The sequence below is a fragment of the Miniopterus natalensis genome, chromosome 14, assembly GCF_054644295.1.
Source record: "Miniopterus natalensis isolate mMinNat1 chromosome 14, mMinNat1.hap1, whole genome shotgun sequence".
In the NCBI taxonomy this organism is placed as follows: Eukaryota; Metazoa; Chordata; class Mammalia; order Chiroptera; family Miniopteridae; genus Miniopterus; species Miniopterus natalensis.
In genome coordinates this window covers 48,133,885-48,161,672 of record NC_142094.1, presented here as the reverse complement: position 1 = coordinate 48,161,672, position 27,788 = coordinate 48,133,885, and the positions used below count along the sequence as shown (strand labels likewise).

Sequence of the window (27,788 nt, the reverse complement as noted above, 5' to 3'; positions counted from 1 at the left end):
TGAATGAACATGTATTACTTGTATAATAATTTAACATTAATAATTTAACATTAACAATAACAGGACTTTTATAAAGGAGAATTTAAGTTCCTGTCACCAGAACTAAAATTTTAACCATTTAATATAGTGTATTCTTGTTAATGTCAAACGCCTTCAAAATACTGCATTACTGATTACTTTAATCTGATGTATTTTTCTAATGGATGTTTAATAATCAAATTTCTAAATTTTAACAATAAGAGTGTTTTTGTGTCTCATAATTTTGTGGAAATTTTACCCACTGTCTTAGTTCAAGAGCGAAAAGACTTCTCTGAGTTACTGTCTCCTGTTCACCTTTTGCTTTCTTGGCAGTTTCATAAGGTCCAAGTGACACAGGATGAAAAGGACAGACGTTCATTTTCAAGTGATTATCTTAATTAAGGGACTTTTCTCTCAAAGGAGGTAAAAAAAAGAATCTTAGGATTCTTTGAGAGTTCAGCCAAATTAAAGACAAAGATATGTACAATTCAGATGGTAGAAACTATAAAAACAGGGACTCAAAAAGTTCAATACCTAATAAATAAATTATATTACAACTAAATCTCTATTATCATATAGGTGTTTATAAAAAGTTTTAAGTTCTTTTTTGTTTAATTGAAATGTCAAAGTAAATCAATAAGTAAGAAGAGGAATGGGGCATTTTTAAAGAGATTTAAAACAAAAAATATTCAAAATTTGAGTGGGTAATCAATAATAAAATTCCCTACTCCCTCTTAGTAAGTTTTGGTTTTAATTGCCATTATCTGAGAAGAAAACTTAGAACAAGTAAGATTAAAAACAATGAAATACCAGAGTAAGTAATACATGGAAACAATCTATTTAGAGAGAAGTAGACTGTGTACCATAAACCTATTCTAAACAGTTCCACAATCCCATATACAGCCATAAATACAAAAGAGAATATACCCAAAGATAACCAACTGTTGAATTCCAATATTATATTGAACCTATTATCAAAGAAGCATCAAAAGAACATAATCTGACTCCCTACTGTGAACAAAATTAAAACAGCAGGTTCTTCCCACCTCCCAGACTTTTCTTTATTATTTATCTTCTGTCTAAAAAAATAGAAAGTGATAACTAAGACTATGAACTTTTTTACCAAACCAGGAAATGCATGCCATATCTAGTTATACCACTAGCAAAATTAAACAAGATTTCCAAATACCAAGAAGCAAAAATGATCATTGTATTTGTACAAATCTTTATCATACTGCCATGTTCTTGAAATTAAAAAAAAATACATTAGTAGTGTTTACTCCTATTTTGATGGCTGTTTTTAGCCTGTAACCTCAAGTCAGTAAATACTGAGTATCTTAAATGTTCAAGGCTGTCTTTGGCTGTGAGGAACAAAGATAGTCTCTAGTTGGTAAATTAAGATATGTATAGAAATAACAACTAAAGGCAAAGTACATATATGAAAAAAGGTACAAAGTATTGTGGGGGTTTAAAGGAGGCAGAGTTTACTTCCAAATGGGGCTATCCAGGAAAACTTTAGAAAAAGGTGGCATTTTAGTATGGGGCTTAGATGATGAGTACATGTGCTACTAGCAGAGACTGGACCTGGTAGGGTGAGGACATTCCAAGTGGAAAGGACAATATAAGCAAATAATCAGAGCTGTGAAGTCCAAAGCAAAACCAGAGAACAACAATGTATAGGTCATAAAGGCCCATGGTGTTAGAGGAAAAAATTCTAAATATTAACTCCCTTACACTAACAGCGTAACTTTGGACAAATTCTAACCTCTCTGATTAACAGTTTCCTCACTGTAAAATTAGAATAAAAATCACATGACTTGGCTGGGTTACTATGAGAATTAGGGAAAAATACGTAACAGCATCTAGCATGTAATAAGTATTTGGTAAATGTTTACCACTGCAAATATTCTTATTATTTTTATTTCTTTATTAATTTTTTAAAAATATGTCTTTATTGATTTCAGAGGGAGAGGGGGAGAGAGAGAAACATCAATGATGAGAGAGTCATTGATCGGCTGCCTCCTGCACGCCCCCCTACTGGGGATCGAGCCTGAAATCCAGGCATGTGCCCTGACCAGGAATCGAACCGTGACCTCATGGATCACAGGTAGATGCTCAACTGCTAAGTCACACCGGCCAGGCAATATTCTTATTATTTTTAATTAGTATTACTAAGTATTAAGTATATTGGAATTAGCCTGGAAATAAAAAAACATAATGATGAAAAAAAGAAACTGAAAGAAAAGTTGGTGTTTTCATTATTTAGTTAGCTGTGAGGATAGTACAAGATTTAGGGTACAACAGAGAGAAAGAAACCTAATACATACACAGAGAAAGTAATAATCTAAGTAGTGCTGGCAACAAATGAGTAACTGAACTGATCACGTACTGGCACATTCAGAAACCACCTCTTTGCTCCTCTGAGCCTGTGTGTCCAACCAAGCCCTTCCAATAATGTGCCACCGAAATATCCAATTGTGATAAATTCCCTGTAAGGCTGAGATGTTCTGAATAATCTATCTGGTTAACCCACTGTTCTTCTCCAAAAAAAATGCACCTCTGAGAACAAACACTAATGAACTGTCTTTCTTTCAGACACCCTTACTCTGAATGCTTAACAACTTCCAAGGACAGAGAGAATGACATTTCTATCATTTTACCATTGAATCACAGGTAATCTTTTTTACAAATAACATCCTATAAGACAGATATGCTAATGCACTTCCTATTTGATTGGCAGTCATTATCTCAATCAGATCTGTGACTTTTCATTGACTACAACACAGCTCTAATACATAAACTTTCAATTCTTTAGGGTACAGTTTGGTGACAGTAAACAAAAAGCGTAGAGTTAAAACTGCACAAAATAGTACGAGTAGTGCCACTGTGGAAGTAAAATAAAAGGCCTCATTCCCAGAATTAATATTCACTTTTAGCAAAAGAAAAAACCTTTATCTTTGTTGAATTAATGAGCCAACTCCTAATTTATTAACATTTTTTCTTTCACTTACTTTCTAATCCTAAAGTGCCTAACGGATGTTGCCCTCCACACAATGAAAACACATTCTATGAAGCTAAACAAATATCTCCTAACTGTATCCTAAAGCTTATACTTCATATACATATACTGAAAAGGCAAGAAACACAGAAAACTTCACCTACATTAGAGAAAGGGCCTGCAAAGTATATACCTGAAGGGGGTTAAAAGAATTAGTGGGATAGTAAAACTTCTACTTATATTTATTATTCTTAAATTATCTTGTATTTCTAAAATATCAGTACAGTAATACAAGTATACAATTATAAATACATTCTCATATATTGGGGATATAGAATATTTTTTTAATATTTCAGACTTTTAGAAAAAAATGCATCATGAGAAATTTATTGCTTCTTCTTTAACAATGACAAAAACATCACCACCACAATTAAGACCACAAAAAAGCAAGGGTCTAAAAGGATGCACAACAAAAACTACAATAAATTTTTCCTTAAAACTTATATATCAAAGCTGAATATATGCATACCTTATGACTAAACATTTCCACTTATATACCAAACTAATATATGCATATATGTTCACCAAAGGACACACAAAAGAAGGCTCATTTTTTTCATTAGCCCCAAAGTGAAACAACTCAGATATCCATCAGTAGTAGAATGGATGACTAAATTGTGAAATATTTGCATAATGTAATACTATATAGAGCACTGAGAACGAGCAACATTATGCAATAACATGGATGAATCTTCATAATTTCAACATAATGTTGGATGAAAGAAGGCAGACACACAAAAATCCATACTGTGTAACTCCATTCATATAAAGTTTAAAAACTGGCAAAATTAATTTATGTTATCAAAAGTCAGAGAGGGGGATGACAGTGACTGGAAAGAGTCAAGAGAAGGGCTTTTAAGAAGAGTCGGTAATATTTTATTTCTTCACCTTTGTGAAAACTCATCAAGCTGTACACTTAAGGTTTGTACACTTTTCTATATGTACATTTTCAATAAATGGAAAAAATGAAAAAATTACATATACATTGAATTCTGTAAAAATCAATACATTTTCAATTATAGCAAACACCTTAATTTAAGTCTCTGACAAATCCTTTGGCATACTGCATAAATATCCCTAAGTTATGTACAATTTTCAATAAATGTGTAAGTACGAAAATCATACATAGTAAGTTTTCTAAGCACAATGGAATTAAATTAGAAATCAATAACAATAACATAACTAGAAAAAAAGTCACTATTTGGAAGATGTGTCACAAATCAAAGAATGAATTGCAGAGAAATTAGAAAATATCCTGAACTGAAAAATAATGAAAACACAACATATCAGCCCGGCCAGTGTGGCTCAGCAGTTGAGCATCAACCTATGATCCAGGAGATCACGGTTCAATTCCTGGTCAGGGCATGTGCTAGGGTTGAGGGCTCCACGCCCAGCGAGGGGGAGAGGGAGTGCAGGAGGCAGCCGATCAATGACTCTCTCTCATTGATGTTTCTCTCTCTCTCTCCCTCTCCCTTCCTCTCTCTGAAATCAATAAAAATATATTTAAAAAAATAAACAACCAACAACATATCACATTTGTTGGATGTAGCTAAAGCAGTGTTTAGAGAAATATGTTTAGCTTTAAATCCTTATGTTGCTGCTGTGGGAAGCTCAAAATCAATTATCTAAGATTTCACTTTTTTTTTTTAAATATATCTTTATTGATTTCAGAGAGAGGAAAGGAGAGGGAGAGAGAGAGAAACATCAATGATGAGAGAGTCATTGATCGAGCCCGCAACCCGGGCATGTGCCCTGCCTGACTGGGAATCAAACCCCGATCACCTGGATCCTAGGTCGACACTCAACCGCTGAGCCACGCCCGGCCAGGCAGATTTCACTTTTAGAAGCTAGACAAAGAAACAAACTGCACCAAAAGAAGTCAAGCAATGATTCTCAACTGTGGGATATTTTGCCCACCAGAAGACATTTGGTTATGTCTAGAGACATTTGTGGTTACCACAATTTGGGAGATGCTACTGGCATTTTGTAAGGAGAGGCCAGGGATGCTTCTAAACATTTTATGATGCTCAAAACAGAATTATCTGGCCCAAAATGTCAATAGTGCTGAGGATGAGAAACTCTGAAGTAAAGAAATAACAATGCCAAGAACAGGAGTGGAAAAAATAGAAAACAGGAAACAATAGAGAATATCAATAAACCTGAAAGCTTACTTTAAAAAAAAAAATCAGTAAAACAGATAAACTTCTTTTAAGACTGATGAAGAAAAAAGACAAAAATTACTAATATGTACAAGAAATAACCAGTATCAAAAGTGAAAGAGGACACACCACTACAGATCCTACATATATTAAAAGGATAAGAGATTATTATGAACTTTACACCAATCAATTCAGCAACTTAGATGAAATGGACAAATTCTTAGAAATGCATATTATTAAAACTGACTCAAGAAGAATTAAAAACCCTGAATAGATTTGCATCTATTAAAGAAATTAAGTTTGTAATAAAAAATAAAAATAAAAAACTTTCCCCAAAGAAAACTCCAGGCCCAGAAGTCCTCATTGGTAAATTTTACTAAGCATTTAAGGAATAAATAATACCAATCCTACAGAAAATATTTCAAAAAATAAAGAAAGAGGGAACATTTCCCAGCTCATTTTGAGCAGTGTTATTACCCTGATACCAAAAACCTGACAAAGAAACTACATTGGGGAAACAAACAAAAAACCAGACTACTATACCTCATAAACACAGACATAAAAATTCTTAAGAAAATATTAGCAAATTGAACCCAACAATGTATGGAAAGAATTGGTTTAACAATAAACAATTTATCTGGTCTTCGTCCCAACTTCCTGAGACAGAGCTTCTAAAACCTTAGAAATTCCCAAGTTACAGTAATGTCTCCATTACTCATGGTGGGCCCTTGGACCACACTTGAGTTTATGCTAAGGAGATGACTCACACTGGAGTCTGACCATGCCAGAAAGACCAAATATGTGATTAGAGGGTTGCAGCCAGTTTAATATACACATATTATTTTACATATTACTTTATGTTACTACATATATTATATATACACACACACACATATGCCTTCTTCCAACTGGCTACCCTCACCATTTATTAGTTTATTTCAAGTGTTGAAGGAATCACTGCTTAATATTCATTCATTCCACCTCTAGTTCTTTTTAGCATTTGTCACATGTTCAAGACTCTTCATTATCTTGCTGCAATAAATAAAAACAATCTTTTCTTTTAAACAGTTTTACTGAGATATAATTTAAATAATATAAAACTCACCCATTTTAAGTATACAGTTCAATGAGCTTCAGTAAATTTATACAGCTGTGTAACCTTTACCACAACCCATTTTTAGACCATTTCTGCTAACCCAAAAGTTTCTTCATGTGCATTTACAGTCAATCGCCATTCCCATCCCCTAGTCCACCACTTAAGACTGCTTTCTATCTCTATAGTTTTGCCTTTTTTATAAATCTCATATAATGAAATCATGTAATATGTACTTTTATGTACATATTTTTTTTGCAAAAAAAATAAATAAGGCAGGATTTTCTAGGAAAATCACAACTATAAACCATACACAACAGCATTATATCCTTACATTGTTAATCTCCATATAATTCTACTTAATTTATATATACTTAAAATATTCAATTTTATACAGATAAATCATTTTGTTTCTTTAAAGAGAGGATTAACTATAATACTGATGAAAAATTCCATAAAAATATTAGACTTTGAGTTTTGGTAATGTCTTGATAAACAATTATTCTATAGAAAAATGAAATTCAAATACTTCTTTTTTACTCATAGTGCTATTTCCAGGAATGCAACCTGCCTTCCAAAGGACAACTGAATGGATAACATGTTAAAATGATAATATTAGGTTACACCAAACAGTTTTAGAGCCAGGCCTAGAAGTCTATATTTTAAATTGTAACTTACATGCATTAACTGTTAACAACAAAAGGCTACAGAAAAATCCCAAGGGACTTAGTATTAATCACAATATACTGTCCAGACTTTTTATAGAGACTGAATATCACTTTTATTGTTATTCATATAGAAGATATATATTATCACACAGGACTATGATGATCAAAATTAAAAACCTGAAAATTCACATTTCTTCTAAGACCAAGGCAAAGTTACCACATTTACTCCCTCTAGTTGGTTTTATTGCATAAAAGGAAAGGTTCTTTACAGTTCCTCAAAAAGAATCCTATTACTGTCCTTTTCTAATTAATCAAAATAAGAACAAAGGAAAATCAGTTTCTTTATCAAAATATATGACTGACTAGAGACTGAAATTATGTTCTATAATTTAAAAATGCCCATTTCAAATGGCTTCAGAGGTTTCATCATGTGGCCTCTACAAATGGTGTTCAGTGTTCTCAAAAGACTATAAAAAATATTTCCTGTAATAAACCAAATGCAAGCAAATAAGTGTCACCCTTTTATCCAATGTCATAAAAATAAAAATAAAATCCATAACACTTTCCCCTGAAATGTATGCAGTAATATTAATAACAAAATTATCTAACAAACCAAATATTTTCTCTTATAAAAAATTAGTTACTTAGATTAAAAATATAAGGAATTTCACTCTAATACCAAGTTAGGGAATCCCTATATCTCCTTGAAGGCATGGTAAAGTTAATCATTGAACAGGTATATTCTGTGAGTCTATATAGCATTTCTATAATAACCTATTTTAATCTTTTTCTATAAACTTAAATAATTTACTCTCTGTACTGTAAGCTGACAAATAAAAATGACCCTGTTATAACATATAACTGACGTGTTACCATTTTATAATATTCATATCATATCTTTCCAAATATACCATAAGCTCCTCTATGGCACGGAAGCAAGTACAGCAACAGTTATATGTACATAGTCTAACTTCAATAAATTTGGTTACTAATTAGTTTTAAGAGAGTAGTTTCAATCGCTAGTAAAAAAGGAAGCAAATTGCAAAGGACGAAAAAGAGCAGTGGTGGGAAGTCATTAAAGCAGAAGGTACAGGCCACACATTTCAGACATTCAGCAGAGCAAAAAGGAGAGCACTAACCCATAAATTTCAGGTTATAGACACTGAGTCTTGATTTTTAAGTATATTATTACTAAGGACTATTTGCTGATCCTAGAAAAACAAATCCCAAGGATTAGTTTCATCTCCTAATTCTACCTGTGGAAGTTACTTTGCATACCATTTGAGTTTCCTCACCAAAAAGAGAAGGAAATTCTACTTTAGCTCAAAGAATTGTTCTGAAATTCAAATGAGATACTAATGTATGTTAAAGAGCTTTATACACAAGTAGTATATTACATGCAAGGTGTTACTATTATTGTTATGATTATTATTGAAGATGGATTCTACCGTTTAACCCAGCACTCCAATTCTTCATGTTTATCCTAAGGATCTAGGTGAACAAATACATAAAGGTATCTGTACAAAGATGTTCATAGTAGCCTGTTTGGGCTGAAGAAAAAAATCTAAAAATAAGTTAAATGTCATCAATGAATGATTGGCTTAACAGATTATGGTACACAATTGAAACAGAATATCATGCTGTAATTAAAAATGATTTAACAGATGTGTATGAACATAAAAAATGTTCAGGATAAGTGAAAACAAGATTACAAAAGGTGTAACCCTGAGATCATCTCTCAGACTTGATAGGGTTCTCTATTTTCCCTATACTAAGCTCATCACAATTTGAAATAATATTTTTATGTTTACTTGATAATATGTGTTTCCTTTACTAGATGGTGATAAAAATGATACACACACACACACACACACACACACACATAGTGGGGAAAGGTCAGTGAGTATTTTAAAATGTAGGAAGCCAAAATGAAAAATTAAACAACCTAGCATGCTTAAATTACATCAGCACTATTGACCAAAAATGGGGTCTAGAAATGTATTTTGTCAAATCATACCATCCAACCTCTTTGACTAGATTAGTATCTGGAAAACTGTCTTCACTTAAGAAATGACAAAGAATCATGCTATATCCAAAATGAAGAAATGCCGTTTCATTTGTAAGAAGAAATTTAGAAGAGAAAGCTTTCTTCAGGTCGACAGTCTGCCTAGTTAGAATGGTGTATATACTGCTTAAAATCCAACTTGATTAAACTCAACTGCCACTTACATAGCTATCATGCTTAGGCAAATCACTTAGCATCTCTAGGCCACATGTGCTTTAATCATAAAATGTGCTTTACCTTCATAAAGCAGAAAACTATACGAGATGAAATCTTGAGTTCCCTTTCTATGATTTGTGATCTTCCACATCATATATTTAATATTCTGGCAAAAGGCCTCTCATCAAATAGGAACAAAAGCAGTTATCCTACTGACTTACAAGGCATGATCATTTAAGTCTCCTTCAAAAGATATTTCCACCAAGGAATATATCTCTGAGAAACCTAGCAACAACAAACTTATGCTTCAATGAAGCATTTAATGGAACGTCTGCATTTGTTTAGAGTGAGGTATATATATATATAATTCTTGAGAATTTTTCATTTAAAATCAATTTTAGTGTAAGACAGAATATCACAGAACATACCACACAGGTTGTGTTAATCACTCAACATTTGGAAAAGACTGAAGAACAATACTAACATCATTAAGAGTTTAACTGCTACTAATCTTCACTTTTGTCCTAAAACTTTGGGAGTTTTCTATTGGACAAAGAATCAGAAGCTATTGCTTATTATAGAAAATTTGAAACACATAGTAGAAAGAAACTTCACAAAAAATAATAAGGCTTTATCCAATTACTCTGTGAACAAACTGGTACATGTTTAAGAATAAAAATAGAAGATATTGCCACAAATTAAATGCAGAAGCAGATATAAAATCCAAGTATCTTCCATTAAGTCAGACATTAAAGGTATTTGTAAAAATGAAAAATAAAATGAGAATAAACACAGAAGATATAACAAATCTCAAATTATTTTCACTACGGGGGTGGGGATCGTCTACAACTATCCTAGGAAAAGAATTCACCATCACCCCCCCCAAAAAAAATCTAATGATCCATGTTAATAAGACAGACAAAAAAGATATAAAGAAGAAAATATAGCAATACAGTATATTCATTTCCTATAAAATAAGATTAAAACATTTCATTATTCTGTAGCTGAAGAAAAGTTAAACTAATGCCATATAAGCAAAAGGTAAGTTGTTTTGTTTTTTAGTGTTCTCAATCTTCACAGATGGAACTGAAATATTGCTGCTGCTGTCATGAGATTCTTTGGTATCCAAAAGATACTAAAGAGGAGAAATTTTTCATCAGCTTGACATTCAAACACAAATTGGTGCTCACTACTTTCTAGATCACTTGAAAATAATGCAATTACTAAGTATATGTCACAGGTACATACCAATATTTGACAAACATAGTTCTCTGCATATACAGTTTTGATATTTTATTTTTCATGACAGAGGGTGACAATAGAGTTTTTAAAAATTAACTGCAGCATTCTGTAGAGCTTGTGGCTTGAAGATTTTTATTCTTCAAACATCACATATTGTTTTCCTTTCCAAATCCATTATCATTAACATCTTGAAAATACAAAGTAATCAAAGAGTTTGCTAAAACAAGAGTTGTATATTCTCCCATCATTTCTCCTTCCAGAGTCTAATACGGTAGGCAGCACAAAAGAGGAAGTCAGTTTCAACTTAGAATAGTCTACTTGGAGTTTTAAAACCTTGCATTCTTTGAGAAATATCTATTGTACACAGGGCACTGTGATAGGTACAAGGCATAAAGCTTTACGTAGAAGAGATTCAATTCTTGCCTCCATGGAGTTTTTAGTCGAACGAATGAGGCAGGGATTAATCATACAATCAGATTTTATTTCTACAAACTGTAGAAGGAAAGGTAAGAGTGCCATGAGGTATGTGAACATCTGATTTACTTTGACAGGTGAGGAAAAGCTTTCCTGAGGAAGTTATGATTGAATGGAAGAGTGTTATTAGGCAGAGATAAAGCGGCAAAAGGGGAAGAAAAATTATTCCCAGCAGAGCCCTAGCTGGTTTGGCTCAGTGGTTAGAGTGTCGACCCACAGACTGAAGGGTCCCAGGATCAACTCTGGGCAAGGGCGTGTACCTAGGTTGCAGGCTCAATTCCTGGCCCCAGTTGGGGTACGTGTGGGAGGCAACCAATCGATGTGTCTCTCTTACATCGATGTTTCTTTCTTTCTCTCTCTCTCTCTCTCCCTATCTCCCTCCCTCCCACTCTTTCTAAAAGCAATGGAAAAAATATCCTCAGGTGAGGATTTAAAAAAAAAATTATTCCCAGCAGAGAACAGAGTACGTGCAAAAAAATAGGCGGAAACATTAGAATTATATTTGGGGTAAGAGTGGTTGCAGAGATACCAGTTAGGAGGTTATGGCAGTTGTCCAGGTGAGAGATGATGGTCTTCTGAGATTAGGAGGGTAGTAAGGAAGATAGAAGGCAGATTGAAGAGACAGTTAGGAAATCAGTGTTACACGCTGAAGCCAGAGTAGAGTTAGGAGCGTTTCAAAGACTACAAATTTTGAGATTTTTTTTTTCAGTTGTGAAACAAAACAGTAAAGAATCTGGGAATGTGAGCTATCTGATACTCCTCAATGAGCCAGGCAGCGACTGTAGCAAGGTTCTCTAATAACAGTAACATCTCAGCGAGGGTGACCTCAGGAAGTAAGTCAGAAGGCCATGACCAAGAATACAGTAAAGTCGGCCATGTATTTAAAAAATAATTATATATTATAGATCCCAAATGTCAGTCAGAAGGATCCCAAATGATAAAATTATAAAATTACTGAGGTTTTTTCAAGGTACAAGTTTGTAACATTACGTGATAGCACTTATTTTCTTCCCTTTGTACTTCTATGAAAATAAGATTCAAGACTTGGGGGAAAGGAGGAATAGGAATTTATAATATTAGGAGTCAACTAGCAACATAAATTTATAAAATAACATTTTACATCAGGAATATCTTATTAGGGAAAAAAGGTCAACCAACATTGTATCTTAAAGATGCTACCATGTCAAGGAAATCAATGTCATTTTATGACATACTATACCAATGTTCAAAATGCATAACAGGAAAAGCAACTTCCACAGGGGTAGCTTTTTAATAAGGAAAATAAGACATATATACTCATCAATTCTATTCCTTTCCTTGTTTCAGATGACTAATAAATGGAAAATTTTTACAAGCCTTCTTTCTTTCTGTTTTATGTAACCAGTATAACAAAATCTCTATTAAATCCAGTAATAGTCTTAAAGTTAACAGAAGTCTACAGTTTCCCCTTACAAATGGACTAACAACACTATTTCCCAAGTACTCCGGTACTGGAATTTGGTCTTTGCTCCCCTACTTCATGAAGCAGAATTTTTTTTTAAAATAGTAAGGAGGAATAATTTCTAGTGCTTCACTTTAACATACTAGTTTTTAATCTATAGGCCCCAGCTTATATCCCACTCGAGTGAACCTTGACATAATATATTCTGAAATCTACTTCTCTCTCTATTTATATTCCCATGAAAAGTCATCTTCCTTAGCCTTGGGTAGTCCAGTGAACATGTAGTTATCTTCCCTTGGGTACTAGAAGAACATAGAATGATTGTAGTTTTACAAATTTTCTGACGTGCTGTGTTAAAACACACAGTAATTAGCACTGTGGTCCCATACACAATAACAGAATCCTAACAGGAACACTAGCATGAAAGAGAAACATCACTTAGTCAAAACCCCAAACTGAGCAAAGTATGAGTCAAAAGATGACAGACTTATTAATGACTTGTAACATAATTGGTAAAATCTAGAAAGGCACATTTATTTATGTCTCTATAATCTTTGAGATGTTAATAAAAATGTCACATCTGCAGTGACGGGGTAGTATGGCGAATAACTAATTGAGTAACTGGTCTCTAAAACTGTGAATAAATCAGTGTCATAGAACTTGAAGGAAGAAAAGACCGTGGGGAGTATGTATATACTCTCACTATATGTAGTCTATCCTCTCATTTTAAAAATAAGAATGTCAAGGGACAGAGAGAAAATGCAATGAGATCATATATCTGATTTCTACTAGATAAAAAGACTCAATAAATACTTGTAGCACGACAGAAACCAAGTCTGGTGTCCTATCTGGTATTCTTCCCAGGTCTCCAAATTAAAAAATAAATTTTTTCAATCCATACATGGATTGAAAAACCCACCAATTCCTGAATATAGGTCTTACTTGCTAATATCTTAACCACAGAAACTATGAAGAGCATGAAAATTTATACTTATATTTTTAAAATGCTGTGTATCACACTACATATTTTCATCCCAAACCTACTATATATCAAAACAAACCTTCTAGACCCACACATGAACATAAATACAGCATATTAGCCTTATGGTTATTTTTAAATTAAGTTTAAAAAATGCAGAATAGTCTTGAAGAAACGAAAAAAGGAAACATACAGCTTTATAGACGAGTTCAAGAGAGAAGAGCAAATCCTGGTTTTGCTTCAGTGATGTCATAAATGGAAGACCTAACCTTTTGAGCTCTGTCATCTACAGGAGTTTCATGTTTTCTGCATCAGTTAGTAAAAGCACCTACTCCTACTGCCTACCTAAGTGACTACCCAACTACCTATCTGAAGTTTTCCAAAGCCTTCAAGCAATCTTAGTTACCCAGAGACTGCTCTATGGCCCTCCAAAATGAATATTTATATTCTCTAGACAAAGCTTTGGGAATCGGGGAAAGGTCTCGATTCCTCTCATCCATGGAAAAGGCAGCATCTGCTGATTTTCTTTTAAGACAGCCTTCTGAAAATTCAAGAGATGAATCCTTAGAATTCACTGGCCCTCTAGAACAAAAACACTGAAAAGACAGCCAGACACTACCAAAAATTTTGAAAAAATGGAAGTCAACTGTGTCTGAGTATACCCAGACAAGCATTTTCTAGGGAAATGTTCTGACTGAAGAATAAGCTACTTTCCTTTTTTCTTTTTTTGCTTTAAAAGCTCCCTTACAAATTCACCCTTAGTAAATAAGAGGCAAAACTTTCACAGTATGGACTTCCCCTTCATCCTTAAGCAACGAACAGACCATGCCCACTAACTTCCTACTCTGCCTAATAATATTTCTGTTCCTTTAACAAAACCCTTAATTCTGCTTTATATCCTGCCTGAGATACTTCTGAGTTTTAAAAATTCTTCTTGAATCATCCAAGCTTAAAGCTGGCCCAAGGTTACTTTAGCATGTAGTTACACGCATGTACACATGCTGCGAAGCCTCTCAACCTACTGTCCCTCTAAATCATAGACTCCCCACTTAATAATCCAGCAAGAACTTCTTTGGTTGTCTTTCTAGATTCTATTCCTTCCCTTCCACACAAAGACAGGTTATGATTCCTAGACTTTATTGTTTTAAAAGGGCCCAATATGCACAGCCCAAGGACACGAACAACGGTGGGGAGAGGGACTGGGGAGAGGAATGGGACGGGGTGGAATGGGTCATTGGGGAGAAAAAGGGACATCTATAATATTTTAAACAAAAATAAAATTTAAAAAAAATTTTTAAAAATAATAAAAAAAATAAAAGGGCCCAAGGTTGCTGATAAAATGAACCCATTTGGCCCTTCCGTGTTGCTCCAGACTTGGTATTAGAGGACTCAGGTCAGTAGGTCTGGCACTTCTGCCTGAGCGTGCACCCCCTCCCTCCAGTTGTCTTTTCTAAACCTCCCCAGCTTGCTACCTGTTGGCAGTGCTGGTGTTGCTGCTCCCGCTGCTGTGTTTCTGTGCCCGGCTCAACCTCCGTGGGGGCTTTGAATGCTGCAGCCGGGGGCTCGGCATGGAGGGAAACGTTGAGGCGTAGCCATGTTCACACTCTAAACAGACAGCAAGGAAAAAAGATATGGTAAGAGGAATATACCCAAATCCATGGATCCACAGATCTGAAGTCCTTGCAGTAACAGGTTGTTAAAACAGGAGAAAAAAGTGAGGTGATATTTTTCCTTTTTTTTTTTTTTTTGGTTGCAAGATAAAATTCCCAGTCCTTTCCTGGACATCAATCCTATGACATTACATACAGACGGACCCAACCAACCACCTGGAAGGTGTATGGATGCTTCCTCTAAATCAAGTCATTTATCCCTCTACGAAATCCTTTTCTCCAGGAATTCCTGACTTACCCTAATTTCTGAGCCTGGTTACCATTCATCTCAATTACTTCACTTGTCTCAAAATTCCCCTTCTCCTTTAACTCTCCCCATTCTAGAAGGTGTCACTCTAAGCCCCACATCTTCACTACTTAAATAATTCAATCACCTAGTCTTAGAAAGATATTTTCTCTCCCGACATCACAATTCCCACTGTTCCTACTCTTCATACCCCCATCTCTTTACATCTCCGTTAGTATCCATCCCTAAAGGGATCAAGGCATCCCGTGTGGTCCGCCTTGATCCATCGCAGAGGTCGCTTCCCAGGGAGCCTTCTCCTCCCTGCCCTTCAGCAGGCATTCCCTCACTGGGCGCCGGGCCTTGTCTCCCCCTCCCTGTGCCTCTTCCACTCCTGCCTTCAGTTCTCCCGGTGCCCTGGCCTCCCAAGTTCTCAGGCTCCCCGCACCCTCAGCGCGCTCCCTCTCCTCGGTCCACCTGCTCTCCTCCCACAGCTCCCGGTTCCCAGCTCCAGGTGCGCCCGGCCCCCCGCTCCCCCAGCTCCCACCGCCCGGCCCCGCCCGCCCTCACCTCCTGCGCCGGCCCTCACACGGGTGCGTGCTGTGTACACCTCCCCACACACATGCGCCGCCTCTCACGCACAGCCGCACAAACTCACACGCGCAGTCACCCGCATCCGTGTACCCCTCCTCACATGCGCATCCCCTCACACACACATCTCCCCACACATGCACGACCCTCGCACGCGCAATCGCCTCACGCACACACGCCTCCTCACGCACCGCCCTCACACACACATCTCCCCACACATGCACGACCCTCGCACGCGCAATCGCCTCACGCACACACGCCTCCTCACGCACCGCCCTCACACACGCATCTCCCCACACATGCACGACCCTCGCACGCGCAATCGCCTCACGCACACACGCCTCCACGCACCGCCTTCACACACACATCTCCTCACACATGCACGCCCCTCGCACGCGCAATAGCCTCACGCACACACGCCTCCACGCACCGCCTTCACACACACATCTCCTCACACACGCACACCCCTCGCACGCGCAATAGCCTCACGCACACACGCCTCCTCACGCACCGCCTTCACACACACATCTCCCCACACATGCACGCCCCTCGCACGCGCAATCGCCCCACGCACACGCCTCACGCACCGCCCTCACACGCGCACCTACCCCCACGCGCGCGCTCATACGTGCACCCCTATTCATACACGCACCCTCCTCACACACACGCCGTTCACACGCACAATCGCCTCACGCACGCACCGCCCTCACACGCACACCTCCCCTCACACGTGTGCCCTCCTATGTACACCCCTCTTCATGCACGCACCTTCCTCACAAGCGCACCTCCCCTCACACACACAAGCACACACGACTCCTCACACAACTCTTTACACAAGCACTGGCCTCACACGCACATCTCCCCGCACGCGCGCACCTCTCATGAGCGCATCGTCCTCAAACGGGCGCCCTCCTCCTATGTGCACCCTCTTCACACGCGCACCTCCCCTCATATGTGCAAACACCTCACCCACACACGCGCATCTCCCCTCACGCGCACACCCTCCTCACACAAGCATCTCACCTCACAGGAACACACCCCTCCTCACACGTGCCTCCTCCTCACACGCGCACCTCCCCTCACACGCGCACGCCTTTCACAGGCTCATCCTCACACTCCCAGTGCCTCACACACCCAGGCGTCCTCCCCTGCACACTCCTTCCCATGCGCACACCCCTCCTCCCACGCACACCTCTCACACGTGCAAACGCCCCACACAGGCGTCCTCACACGCCGCACATCCCTCCTCACACGCGCACCTCCTCTCACGCGCACCTCCCCTCACCCGCCGCACCGCACTCCCCGCGCGGAGCAGGAGTGCGCGGGCTCAGACGGTGGTGGAGGCGGCCGCGTCCAGCCGTTACCTCGGTCCCGGCGCTCCAAAAACTCGGCCGCCTCCAGCAGGCGCTGCACGTTGATCATCCGCACCCGCTCCATGGGCACCGCGGTGGAGACCCCGGCGTCTCCACACTCCCTTCCCCCGCCGACAGGAGGCGCCGCAGGCGGCTACAGTCCGGCACTGCCCCGGGACATGTGCGGCGGGCGGGCGGCCCAGCCCGGCCACTGCTCGGCGCGCTGTCCGCGGTCCCCCGGGGCCCCGCCGCGCCTACCGCCCGGATGCCCCGGCCGCGCCGCCCGCAGCCCGCGCGCGGTTTGTTTACCTCGCCGCGCGAGCACGGGGGAGGGGCGGGAGCATCGCCGCGGCCCGCCCCCTCCCGCCCCTTCCTCTGCCTCCTGGGAAATGTAGTCCCGCCCAGCCTACTGCACGCCGGGAGCTGTAGTACACACACCGCTTTGGCGCGCCTGCGCTCCGCCGAATTCCGCAATGGCCGCTGGGACGTGTAGTCCCGGCAGGCTTCTCCATCCAGGCTGGCAACACTAAGCAGTGACCTGGGCTTTGCTTCTGTCGCGGCAGGGTTTGGGCGAGCTGAGCGTCTACTCCCAGGAAGGCCCTCTCTCAGCGACTACCGGCAGGTGCCCAGGAGCTGGAGCATTCTTCTTCCCAAGTTCCAGCCCGCTACCCAATACCACTTTATCCCGGAACGCCTGTGCCTCAGTTTCCCCCTCTGCAAAATGTGCTTCTCGGACAGCACACACGGAAACATTTGGAAAGCCAACGTCACTGCTCAGAAACGAGGCATGATCCCATCAGAACCAGAGAGGCTTCTGAAGGCCCTTCTCCCACCCCAGTTTCTATGCAGAGGCAGGTGTTTTCTAACTTTATGTTTTAAAACTCCTTTCTCCTCCCTCAGCCCTGCGCCCGTGATTTTCGAGGCTGGAAAGCCTCTCTGGTGCTGCAAGGGAAGAAGGGAATTCAGCGGGAGCGGGTTTGGTGCCGACGACCCACGGGGTCAGTTCAAATCTGCGCTCTGCCACTTACACGAGCTGGGGGCGTTTCGAGCCTCGTGTTTCGCCTGTGAAAAAACGGATATAATGGCTCCATTTATCCAAACGTTGAAGGCCTGCCATGTGCCAGGCACTGTACTAGACACAGACTGCACAGCAGTGAGAGAGACAGACGGGGACCCTGCCCTCAGGGCGTGTAGAGTCAAGCCAGCCCGGCTTCCTGCGAAGATTAAAGGAAATAATTCCAGGACGTAGTACACGGCACTCCATACGTGGAAGCTATGACGATTGTTTCTGCTCATATTTTCCAGAGAAGGAGAACTGAAAGCAATGGTTAACGACAGCTGGGACCACATGAAAAGGCCGCTGCCCTCACGGTAACCCTCTTTCCAAGCCCTCAGTTTAACTGGTCCTCAAAGTCTAGACCAGAGTTTCTCAGCTGCAGCATTATTGACATTTTGGGGCAAATAATTCCTCGGGGCGGGGCGGGGGTAGCGGGCGACCTGTGCATTTGGGATGGTCAGCAGCGTTCCTGGCCTCTAGGCATTTGATGCCAGTAGCTCACCACCAACCCCCCCAGGTGAGACATCCACAAATGTCTCTAGACATTGGCACATGTCTTCTGAGGAACAAAATCACCACCTCCCTTTGCGAACCACTGGTCTAGGCAGAGGAAAGGTAAGAAGGTCGTAACTGCTGAACGCTTGAGGACCAAGCCAGGAATTGTGTAAACATCTATAACGTTTCCCCACCCTGATTATTTTAACCTTCTGGTGGACATCCAAAATAACAGGAAGCTCTTGGTGAGGGGAGAAATTCCAGTGGCTACTGCAGAAAATACCATCTCAGGATGAAAATCTTACTCTCAAAAATGTCATGGGCTTCATACTGCATTTTAATAGCCTCTCTCTTTTTTTCCAAAGTGAACAAGGTTTCCAATGAGGTCAAAAATGGCAAAATCCTGCCATCCTTTTTAAATGTTACACTTGGCATTGCATTTAAGAACCAAATAGATGTTCCATCAAGTGCAGGGAGACCCAAAGTGAGAGGTGTTCACAAGCCACAGGAGAATTAATTTTTTTGTAAAGGCTTTAAAACAGTGAGAGTGCTTTTTCAGCTGTTGGCTAGGTCGCTTCAGATCTGGACTTACCCATTGGGTGTTGGTAACAACCACCCTCCACTCTCCAAAAGGGTTATGTTGGGTAGGGGAAGAATAGAATAATTTAAAAGAAAATACCTATTCACTCAGAGCATCTGTTAGTTGAGGGTAGAAATTACTAGGTTGAAAGTTTCTACCACCTGGAGAACCCCTTTAAGCTTTAGACCCCAAATTTCTAAGAGCTATCTGAAGAACTTAAAAGAGGTAGTTTTATGACAAATAAAAGCCTACCCAATGGGAGTTAAGCCATGTGACATGCAATCAAGAAAAAAAGTGCAAACTGAAAACACACATGGAGTTTAAATCCATAGATCATAAGCCCTAGGAGGTTATTAAGAGAAAGTGGGATGCTTGGTTCACATGCCTGGCCTTTCTCAGTTCACCTCCAGATGAATTAGCCAGCACTTCTTGTTTTTTTCCCCCTGAAATTTTTATTGTTCACACGGTGGGGGAAAAAAATCAGTTTTTCATTTGAAACATACTGGAAATTTTAGTTAGCCTAAAAAGAATAATTATTACTGGAAATCTTATAAAGTAGATACAAAAAGTCTAACCTGGATCCAATATGTCTGTAATGATTTTTAATAATATATTCTTAAGTGAATATATATTATATAAAAAGTATAAAAGAGAAACATACAGATTAAAAAGTCACAAAATAACTCTATATTCTTGTCTTTTGGTATATTTTTCAAAATAGGTGGGTATTATAAACCAGGTAAACTGTTGCTTTGAACCAGCCCTTTTTTAGAGCCATGGCCAAGAGGCAGATAAGGAGATGGAAAGCAGGGAAAGAGCCACCAGAAGGCCACCTGCATACACTGAAGAAGAGGAGAGATGATGGTGATGGTGGGCAGTGGAAAGTGTTAAGGGCTGGTTTATATATAGAAATATCCAGCCTTTTCTAACAGCAATTGAAGGTGCCACTTTCTTCTCCCTACTCTGGGTGACTCTGGAATTCTTGCTTGGACATGGGCCACAAGGGCCTCCTACAGCACAAAGCTTGGAGCTTTAGCCTCAGGAAAGTGATGCTACCCACAAACCATCCCTCAGCATCAGCCTCAGCCTGGAGGAACCCAGGGGCAGCCATGGCCTTTCTTTTGCTCACACGAATCCTTCTGCATGACAAATGCAGATGGGGAAACTGAGGAAAAGTATGGTTTCCAAAGTCTACTGACAAAAGAACCTGGAATTTTGCCCAGCAGGCGTAGCTGAGTAGCTGAGCATCGACTTATGATCCAGGAGATCACAGTTCAATTCCCAGTCAGGGCACATGCCCGGGTTGCGGGCTCGATCCCCAGTAGGGGGTATGCTGGAGGCAGCCCACCAATGACTCTCTCATCATTGATGTTTCTCTCTCTCTCTCTTCCTCTCCCTCCCTCTCTCTGAAATCAATAAAGACATATTAAAAAGAAAAAAATAACCTGGAATCTTACCTATAGTCTCTGGGTCTGTCTTCTCCTTAAAGTAGCTTTCTCAGGGGGTCTCACTGAAGAGAGAAAAAGCCCCCAGGAGTCCTCCAGGCCTATAACAAATGTAGCCCAATGGGCACAAGCTGTCTTCTGGAGGAAGCAGACAGAATGCTCCGTTCTTAGGGGTCCCTTCCCTGCACAGTTTACTGAATGCAGATTTTCAAGTGATTTATTGCATATTCACAAACAATGGAGGAAGCTGGTCTGTGTTAGATCTTTTCTGCAGATAGAAGAGATGCAAACGGGGGAAGGGACCATGAGGTGAAGCTACAAGTCCAAAGTCACTGTGTTGGTGACACCTGGGGCTTAAGAGAACTTTTCTGAAACTGCATGGTGCTTACTGTGCAGAGCACCGTTTTCTGCAATTATCTTTAAGGATGGGGGTTTTGAATTATCAAGGTTGGAGAAAGGCGAAGGTGAGTCCTGAGCTCCTAAATGAGACTCATAACAGTTATACATCTTTCCATTCCCCCCAGCCCAAAATGACAACCGCAGCCTCCTCTCCTCCCCTCCCCTCAGAGCCCAGAAACGTGAAGAGCAGCAGAAAACCTTTCCCTCCACCCAGTGAGTCAGCCTTGCCTAACTTCATGCGTAAGCTCTCCTCAAGTCAGTGGCAGCTCAGAGCTGCGGGTCTGTGTGCAGCCGCGATAAATTTGGGTCTAGAAGGGATGACGTAATGCTAAACCCGAGAGGTAGCTGCTGCCTCCCAGAGCTCCAGTCGCCAGGGCAGTCGGCTGACATCCCAACCACAGAGAAAAAAAGCGACCCAGGTGCCTGAGCTGGGGAGAGAGGGACAGAAAGGACTAAGGGGTGGGAGGAAACAGCAGGGGGAGGCAGTATTAATCTGAGCTCTCTGAATCTGGAAGTTTGTTGTTTTTTAACTTCAGTTTTCTGGTGAGATCAGGCCACTGGCAGAGGCTCAAACAGCTGCACTTGACTTGCATTCTGACCTATCTTTTCCCCCTTATAGAAAAGGGCTTCTTACATTATATTAAATCGCCCTTATTACAGTGATTATAATGGATTTGTTATTAGTTAATCTCTGTTGTCTCTTTCCTTCTTTTCTGCATCAACTTTGATCTGAGAAGAAATCTGCATTGCAGGACTCAATACTCACATCTGAGAGGCTTGCTTACTCTGGAGCACCCCACTTGGGGGTGCAACTGATAAGGTGTTCCGGAGGATTTTGCTAGATCCATGCGAAGTTAAGGTTTCCCCAAATAGCATTTCGTGGTTTATGTCATAGACGTTTATACCATTAAGCTTATTGCTCAATCCAGTCTTCATTTTTCAGATGGGAAAACTGAGGCTCAGAGAAGGTATGGTAACTTACCCAAAGCCACACAGCTGTCTATCAAGCAAGGGTTAGGACTCAGGCCTACAGACTCTTGCTTTGCGCTCTCTTCCCATCTCCATAATTCTTTTTCTGGCTGATTCATGTTTTTAAAAATATATAAATAAAATGAAGCAAGTTTTCTGGTCTTTTAAATTTGTGGAGCCCCACTCCTTTAAATATCAAGATCAAGTTACACTCCAAAGGGATCCAAGACCTGCTTTTGTTTTCTGTTCAAGGCTCATTCTTCTCTAAGTAAAAGATTGGCCTCAGAATCAACTCCTCTGCTGGTGATCACCCTGGTCCCAACTTCACGTTATACCACTTCAGTGAAAAGACCACCACAAGTAAATAACCTCTGTTGTATGGAAGTACATAGTCTCCTTCATTACAGATGCCCCCCAAATACTTTTTTCAAATGACATTTCATCCTTTGTTGCTGTAGTCATGGACTGTTCTCTAATTTGTGGTTATAATCGTTTATAACAATAGATTTTGTGACTTTGGGCCATCTCTGGCAGCCATGGTATGTTATTCATCTGAAACACTGCATTCTATGAGTTAATATTTTGTTTAGAATGTTTGCATCTATACTCAAAAGCAAGATTATACTATAAATTTTTGTAGCATTTATTGGGTTTTGGATGTAATGACCTGTTCTTTCAAAGTTAGATGCAACTTGATTTTAAAGCCTTTAAAAAAAAAAAAAAAAAAGGGTTACCAGAGGCCTTCCCCAGCTGCTAAGAGGATGCCCCACATTCTTGCCACAGCCCTGGGTAACCCTCCGTCCCCTGCCAGGATCCTGTCTAGAGTTGCCCTGCCCCCACCTCTTGGCATCACCACTCCCTTCCAGGCAGCAGAAACTTGTGGAGGTCACTCTTAAGCCCAGCCAGGCCCTGGACACTAAATCACACACCCAGCCCTGCTGCCTTGTGTCTGAGTTCTCAACCTTAGGTGCACCATTTAATTTAAAAATACCAGGTCCTTGCCTGCCCAAGGACATCGGCATCTCTTCCAACTCCAGCATTCCGATTCTAGAATTCTGGGATTCTCCAGAGATCCTAGAATAATATGCCTCCATTTGCCTAGTAGTTGTCATGTAATGAGAGTCAATTAGGTGTATGGTGTTGCTCCTCTGGTCAGTTCATTTAATTCCCAGCACACCTCTGAGATTCCTGTTTCACAGACAAGGCCCAGAAAGATTAAGTGATTTTACCAAGGTCACATAGATAGTGAATGGATTCAAGCCTGGATTTTCTAACTCTTGGACCCCACAGCATACACCAGGGTATGTTCAATTGGACAAGGTCCAACAAAATTAGTTAGGGCAATGATCTCCACCAGGGGTTTGGAAATGTGTAAGAGTATCTTCCTTGAGTGTCAGAATGAATTGGGGGTCCTGCTAGAATTTAGTGAGTGGGAACCTCAGATGTTAAATCCTGCTGTATTCTGGATGAATCTGCACACCAATAGCTCTCTCACCAACAGCTCCCTTGTTGAGAGACACTAGGTCAGAAGGTTAAAGGCAGAGAACTCATCATTCATTTAACAAATAATTGCTTAAGCATCCACTGTGTGCTAGGCACTAATCTAGGTGCTGACGATAGAACAATGACAAAATTACTTATGGTCCCTGTCCTCAAGGTGCTTGTAGTCTAGCCGATTATGAGCAAGTAAAATCACTGTAAATTGTGATAAGTTGCATAAGAGATAAACAGTAAAGGAGGGGAGGGTAGCTTTAGGTGGGTGGAAGGATTAGGGAAATCACAAGGGCTTTCTAGGCCAGCTTCTCAAACTTTAATGAACACACAAATCACCTGGGAACTGTGGTAAACTGCAGATTGGGATTCAGCAGATCTGGCTTAGGGCCTGGCAGTCCCATTCCTGACAAGCTCCCAAGGGATGTCAAGGCTCCCCATCTGCAGACCACACTCATTCTAAACAGCAAGGGTGAAAGCCATGCAAGGAATTTGGATTTTATTCTAAGTGAGACAGGAAAGACACTATTGAAGGGCTTTAACAAGTAAGTGACATGAACCCAGTTATATTTAAGATGACTCTGGTTTCCTAGATCTCGATCGAGGAAAGGAAGGGGTTGGACCTATGCCGTTTGACTGGAACCAGCTGGCCCGCACTGTCACGGTGACAGCCAGGGCCTAAATCTCATCTCTGCTGCTAGCACTTGCATCTCTCCTCTGGCTTCTCTGGCAGAAGCCCTTGGCTCTAAGTGTGGGCCAGACCAGTTGCCCTATGAGCTTGGGCTCCTTAAGGAAACCTAGTACAGCCTGACAGGGTGTGGATGCACAGCCCAACACCCTAACATGCAGAGCCACAGGAGCCCTACTGGTTGGGTGAGTTCCCCAGGGGTGCCGGGCAAGGAAGTACTGCACGTGCAAATAGCAACACCCAAGACCATTGCCTTCCAGAAAAAAGGTCCCTATCTGGCTTCAGTGTCAACACCCAAAGAGGTCTGGAAGACTTTGGCTGCCCTCTCTCTGCCCTAGGATGAGTGGGAAGTAAAGGAAGTCGCTCCAGGGAGGCATCCTCACGGGGACCTTCAGCCTGGACTTCAAACATTCTAGATTCCATTTCTTGCCTCTTGCTTCCTGAGGCTTCTCCCAGAGCCCTAAATTCTAGAAAGAAAAACCTGGGTTTGAGTCTCAGCTCCACTCTTTGTTAGCATGTGGCCTTGGGAGTCAGTCATCCTTGCTAAGGCTAAGGCTTTCCTCATCTATAAAATGAAGATAATTATAGGACCCTCCTATTGGATGGTTGTGAGGATTTAATACAAAGCACTTAGCATTGTGCTGGCTCAATGCTAACCGCTCAGTAAAAGGGGGCGCCATTATCACTATTCCTTTGGAAAACAAAGAAAACTTATCAGCAGCCCCCTTGGACACAGGTTATCAGACTCCCAGGAGACAGACAAGCATTATTTCTTGGTCTCTATTGTCTATCATGGGCACTGGAATATGGACTGGCCACCATCCATACTGCGCTTTGGAAGCACCAAGTGCTTCCATATAACCTGGCCCTTGGCAGGTATAGAAATTATTTGTTGAATGGAGCTAAATTTTACAGCTGGTGGAAAGAATGAAAGAAAGTTGTATGCAAGGCACTCAGAGTCTTGGGAGTCAAGAAATATGATAGGGGTGGTCAGGAGAAAACACAGGGAAGCCAAAAGGTAGTTCTGGGTCCCTGCAGAAATAAAAACAAAGGCCACACATGAGCTTCCACTGGCGACCTATGGCCAGAAACAGAGCAGCCCTAGGCATGCCCTCTATTTTAATACTGTGGTATTATCTTATTCAAGTATCCTTGCTAATGGCAATAAAGATACAAAGTAGAATATCTTAAATAGTAGGTAATCCAAGTCCCTTTTTATTGGCTTTAGTTTGAATTTCCCAATCTCCCTCTCTCTCAGGACACTGTTTATCTTTCTATTTGCTGTGTTTAAATTTCCTTAGCAGACACTGGAGTTGGATATTAGAGGTATGTGGCCAAGGGCATGTTCTATGAGAGCAGGCTTGGTAGGAACACTGGTAGGGACAATCCTCCAAGTACCAATCTGTAAAGAACTGAGAGTGGAATGTGTTTATTTACAAGACTGCTTACACGGGACTTGGTTTCCTAAGCTCAGGCAGTTTAAAAAAAAAAGTCAGATCTGTAAAAATTACAAGGACAAACACAAAAACACAAAGGATTTTTAAACATGGGGGCCCACAAAAGGGGAGGTTGGAGGTACAGGGAGGGCAGAAACTATTCCTTTTGGAAGCCCAGTATATATTTTGTTTTACCTATAACGATAGCTAGAACCAAAGACACAAAACCCAAGTCAGATGCAATCCCACCTTGCTGAGGTTCACTTTAAGACAACTGAATTTCTAAAACCTGGTACTGGATTAGAGTATACACTCCATGAGGAAAAGGACTGTACCTTCGGGACCTAGCACAGTGCCAGACAGAAGCAATATGTGCTCCTTAAATACCAATTTAATGAATGAATGAATGAATGAATGAACTAACAGAATAAATCAGGGAGAATTCCTGGAATGTAACATAATTCCACATTTTATAAAAGTATTTGCCACAAGGGCCTTTTAAAGAGAGGTTCTCTAATTTTTTTTTTTTTTTTTTTAAAGGGAGATCCTATTTACATATATTTCATGGAGATGTATTGCTCAAAGCAAGAGGCACCTGAACTTTCAAAATATTTCGTAAGCGAGGGGCCCAGCACAGCATTCTGCCAAGATGAGGAAGCAAAGAAGGAACCTCCAGTTCAGGAGGATGGCAGCAAATGCCCCATTATTTTTGGCCGGAGAGATCAAGCCAGCTGTTGACAGCTTTAACACCTCCAGCCAGGCAACTCAAGGGCAATTATATCAGAGACAATTACTTCCCTTTAGTTTAGCAGAAAAGCCAGAGAGCAGGTGTCTGTCCCTGCAAAACTGAAGCCTCTCTCCAGTGTGAGAGCCCAGAGGTCCACCCTCCACCCCCAGAGAGGGGCCCCCTCTGGGAAGACTTGAATTCCACCTCCTCAGCTAAGGCTTGCGTAGCCATCCTGTCACTGTCACTGCCTTCCCACTCCCAACCCTCAATATAAAAGAAAATATTTTTTCTAAATGGCAAATTCAAATTAGCTTCATTTTGAAAGACTATTGAGAATGTTGCAATGACCTTTGCAATAACCGGACACACCCTAGAATCAGTAAACCAGGTTTGAGAATTGCTGACTTTATGAGCACCTGACCTGTAAAACGAAAGCCCAGTTTGGTGCTCAGCTTGGGACCCATTCTCATAGCAGGCAGGAGAGAACACAGCCCAGAAGGACCTGGTTCTGCCTCTGCTGTGTCCTCTTGAGCAAGCCACTGTCCTTCTCTGAGCCTCAGCCTCCCCACTGATGGATGCCTTGTGACCTCTGGGGCTCCTTCTGGCCCTGAAGCTCTGTCTTACCACCTGGCTCCTTTCAAAACAAAACCCAAAATGGAGTGGAAGGAATACCGGGCAAGGGAAGAGAACAGTTCAGAAGGCCAGACGGCAATCGAGCTCGCTCTAAGGCCTGCCTGCTTTCTTCCTTCTGCAAGAGGAATCCCATTTCATCCTGGGTTGTCGCTTTTTTACTTTTTTTTCTTTCTCTCTCTCTCTTTTTAAACTCAAAAGCCACAAAACCACAACTCATCTCCCCCAAACAGGTCATTTGGAAGCCAGAGCTGTCGGGGGTTAGGTGTGTCAGGCCTGGCATCCTGGTGGTATCTAAGTGAAGACCAGTCCAGGGCAACCATGTGCTCCTCCTCCAGAAACCCAGTTTAAATCAATATTTATCTAACTGTATTTATAGAAAGTGGTGGTGGTAGGGAGGAGGGCGTGGGGTGGAGAGGCAGGGGGGGATCTAAAACAGAACAAGCCACAATGACTGATGCAAATCTTTGTGGCCAATTCGTTTCTGCAGGGGCGGGCTTTTTTTTTTTTTTTTTTTAAAGAGGAAAAAGACCCAGCTTTTGATGAACCTGCTGTTGGCTCCAGTACCATAGCAACAGCCCCAAGTCCTCTAATATGTCCAGAGGACAGACTTTAGAAAGACAGCAGGAGGGGTGGGGGGGTGTTTCCTAGGAGCGTAAACTTGAGTTAGGGCCAGGAGCTT

At 40.9% G+C, this 27,788-nt stretch overlaps 1 protein-coding gene across 3 annotated transcripts in view; it reads right to left on the bottom strand.

The window, feature by feature from the left end:
• Nucleotides 1-27,788, bottom strand: part of MXI1 (MAX interactor 1, dimerization protein) — a 65,977-nt gene that overhangs the window by 31,577 nt on the left and 6,612 nt on the right. For 2 of the 3 annotated variants that reach the window (XM_087823938.1, XM_016212129.2), the window contains exon 2: nt 14,826-14,958. In XM_087823938.1, the coding sequence (XP_087680064.1) occupies nt 14,826-14,958 (133 nt within the window). Of the gene's footprint in view, nt 1-14,825; nt 14,959-17,201; nt 17,381-27,788 lie in introns of those variants that run through there. The other variant, XM_016212128.2, reaches the window with a different exon arrangement.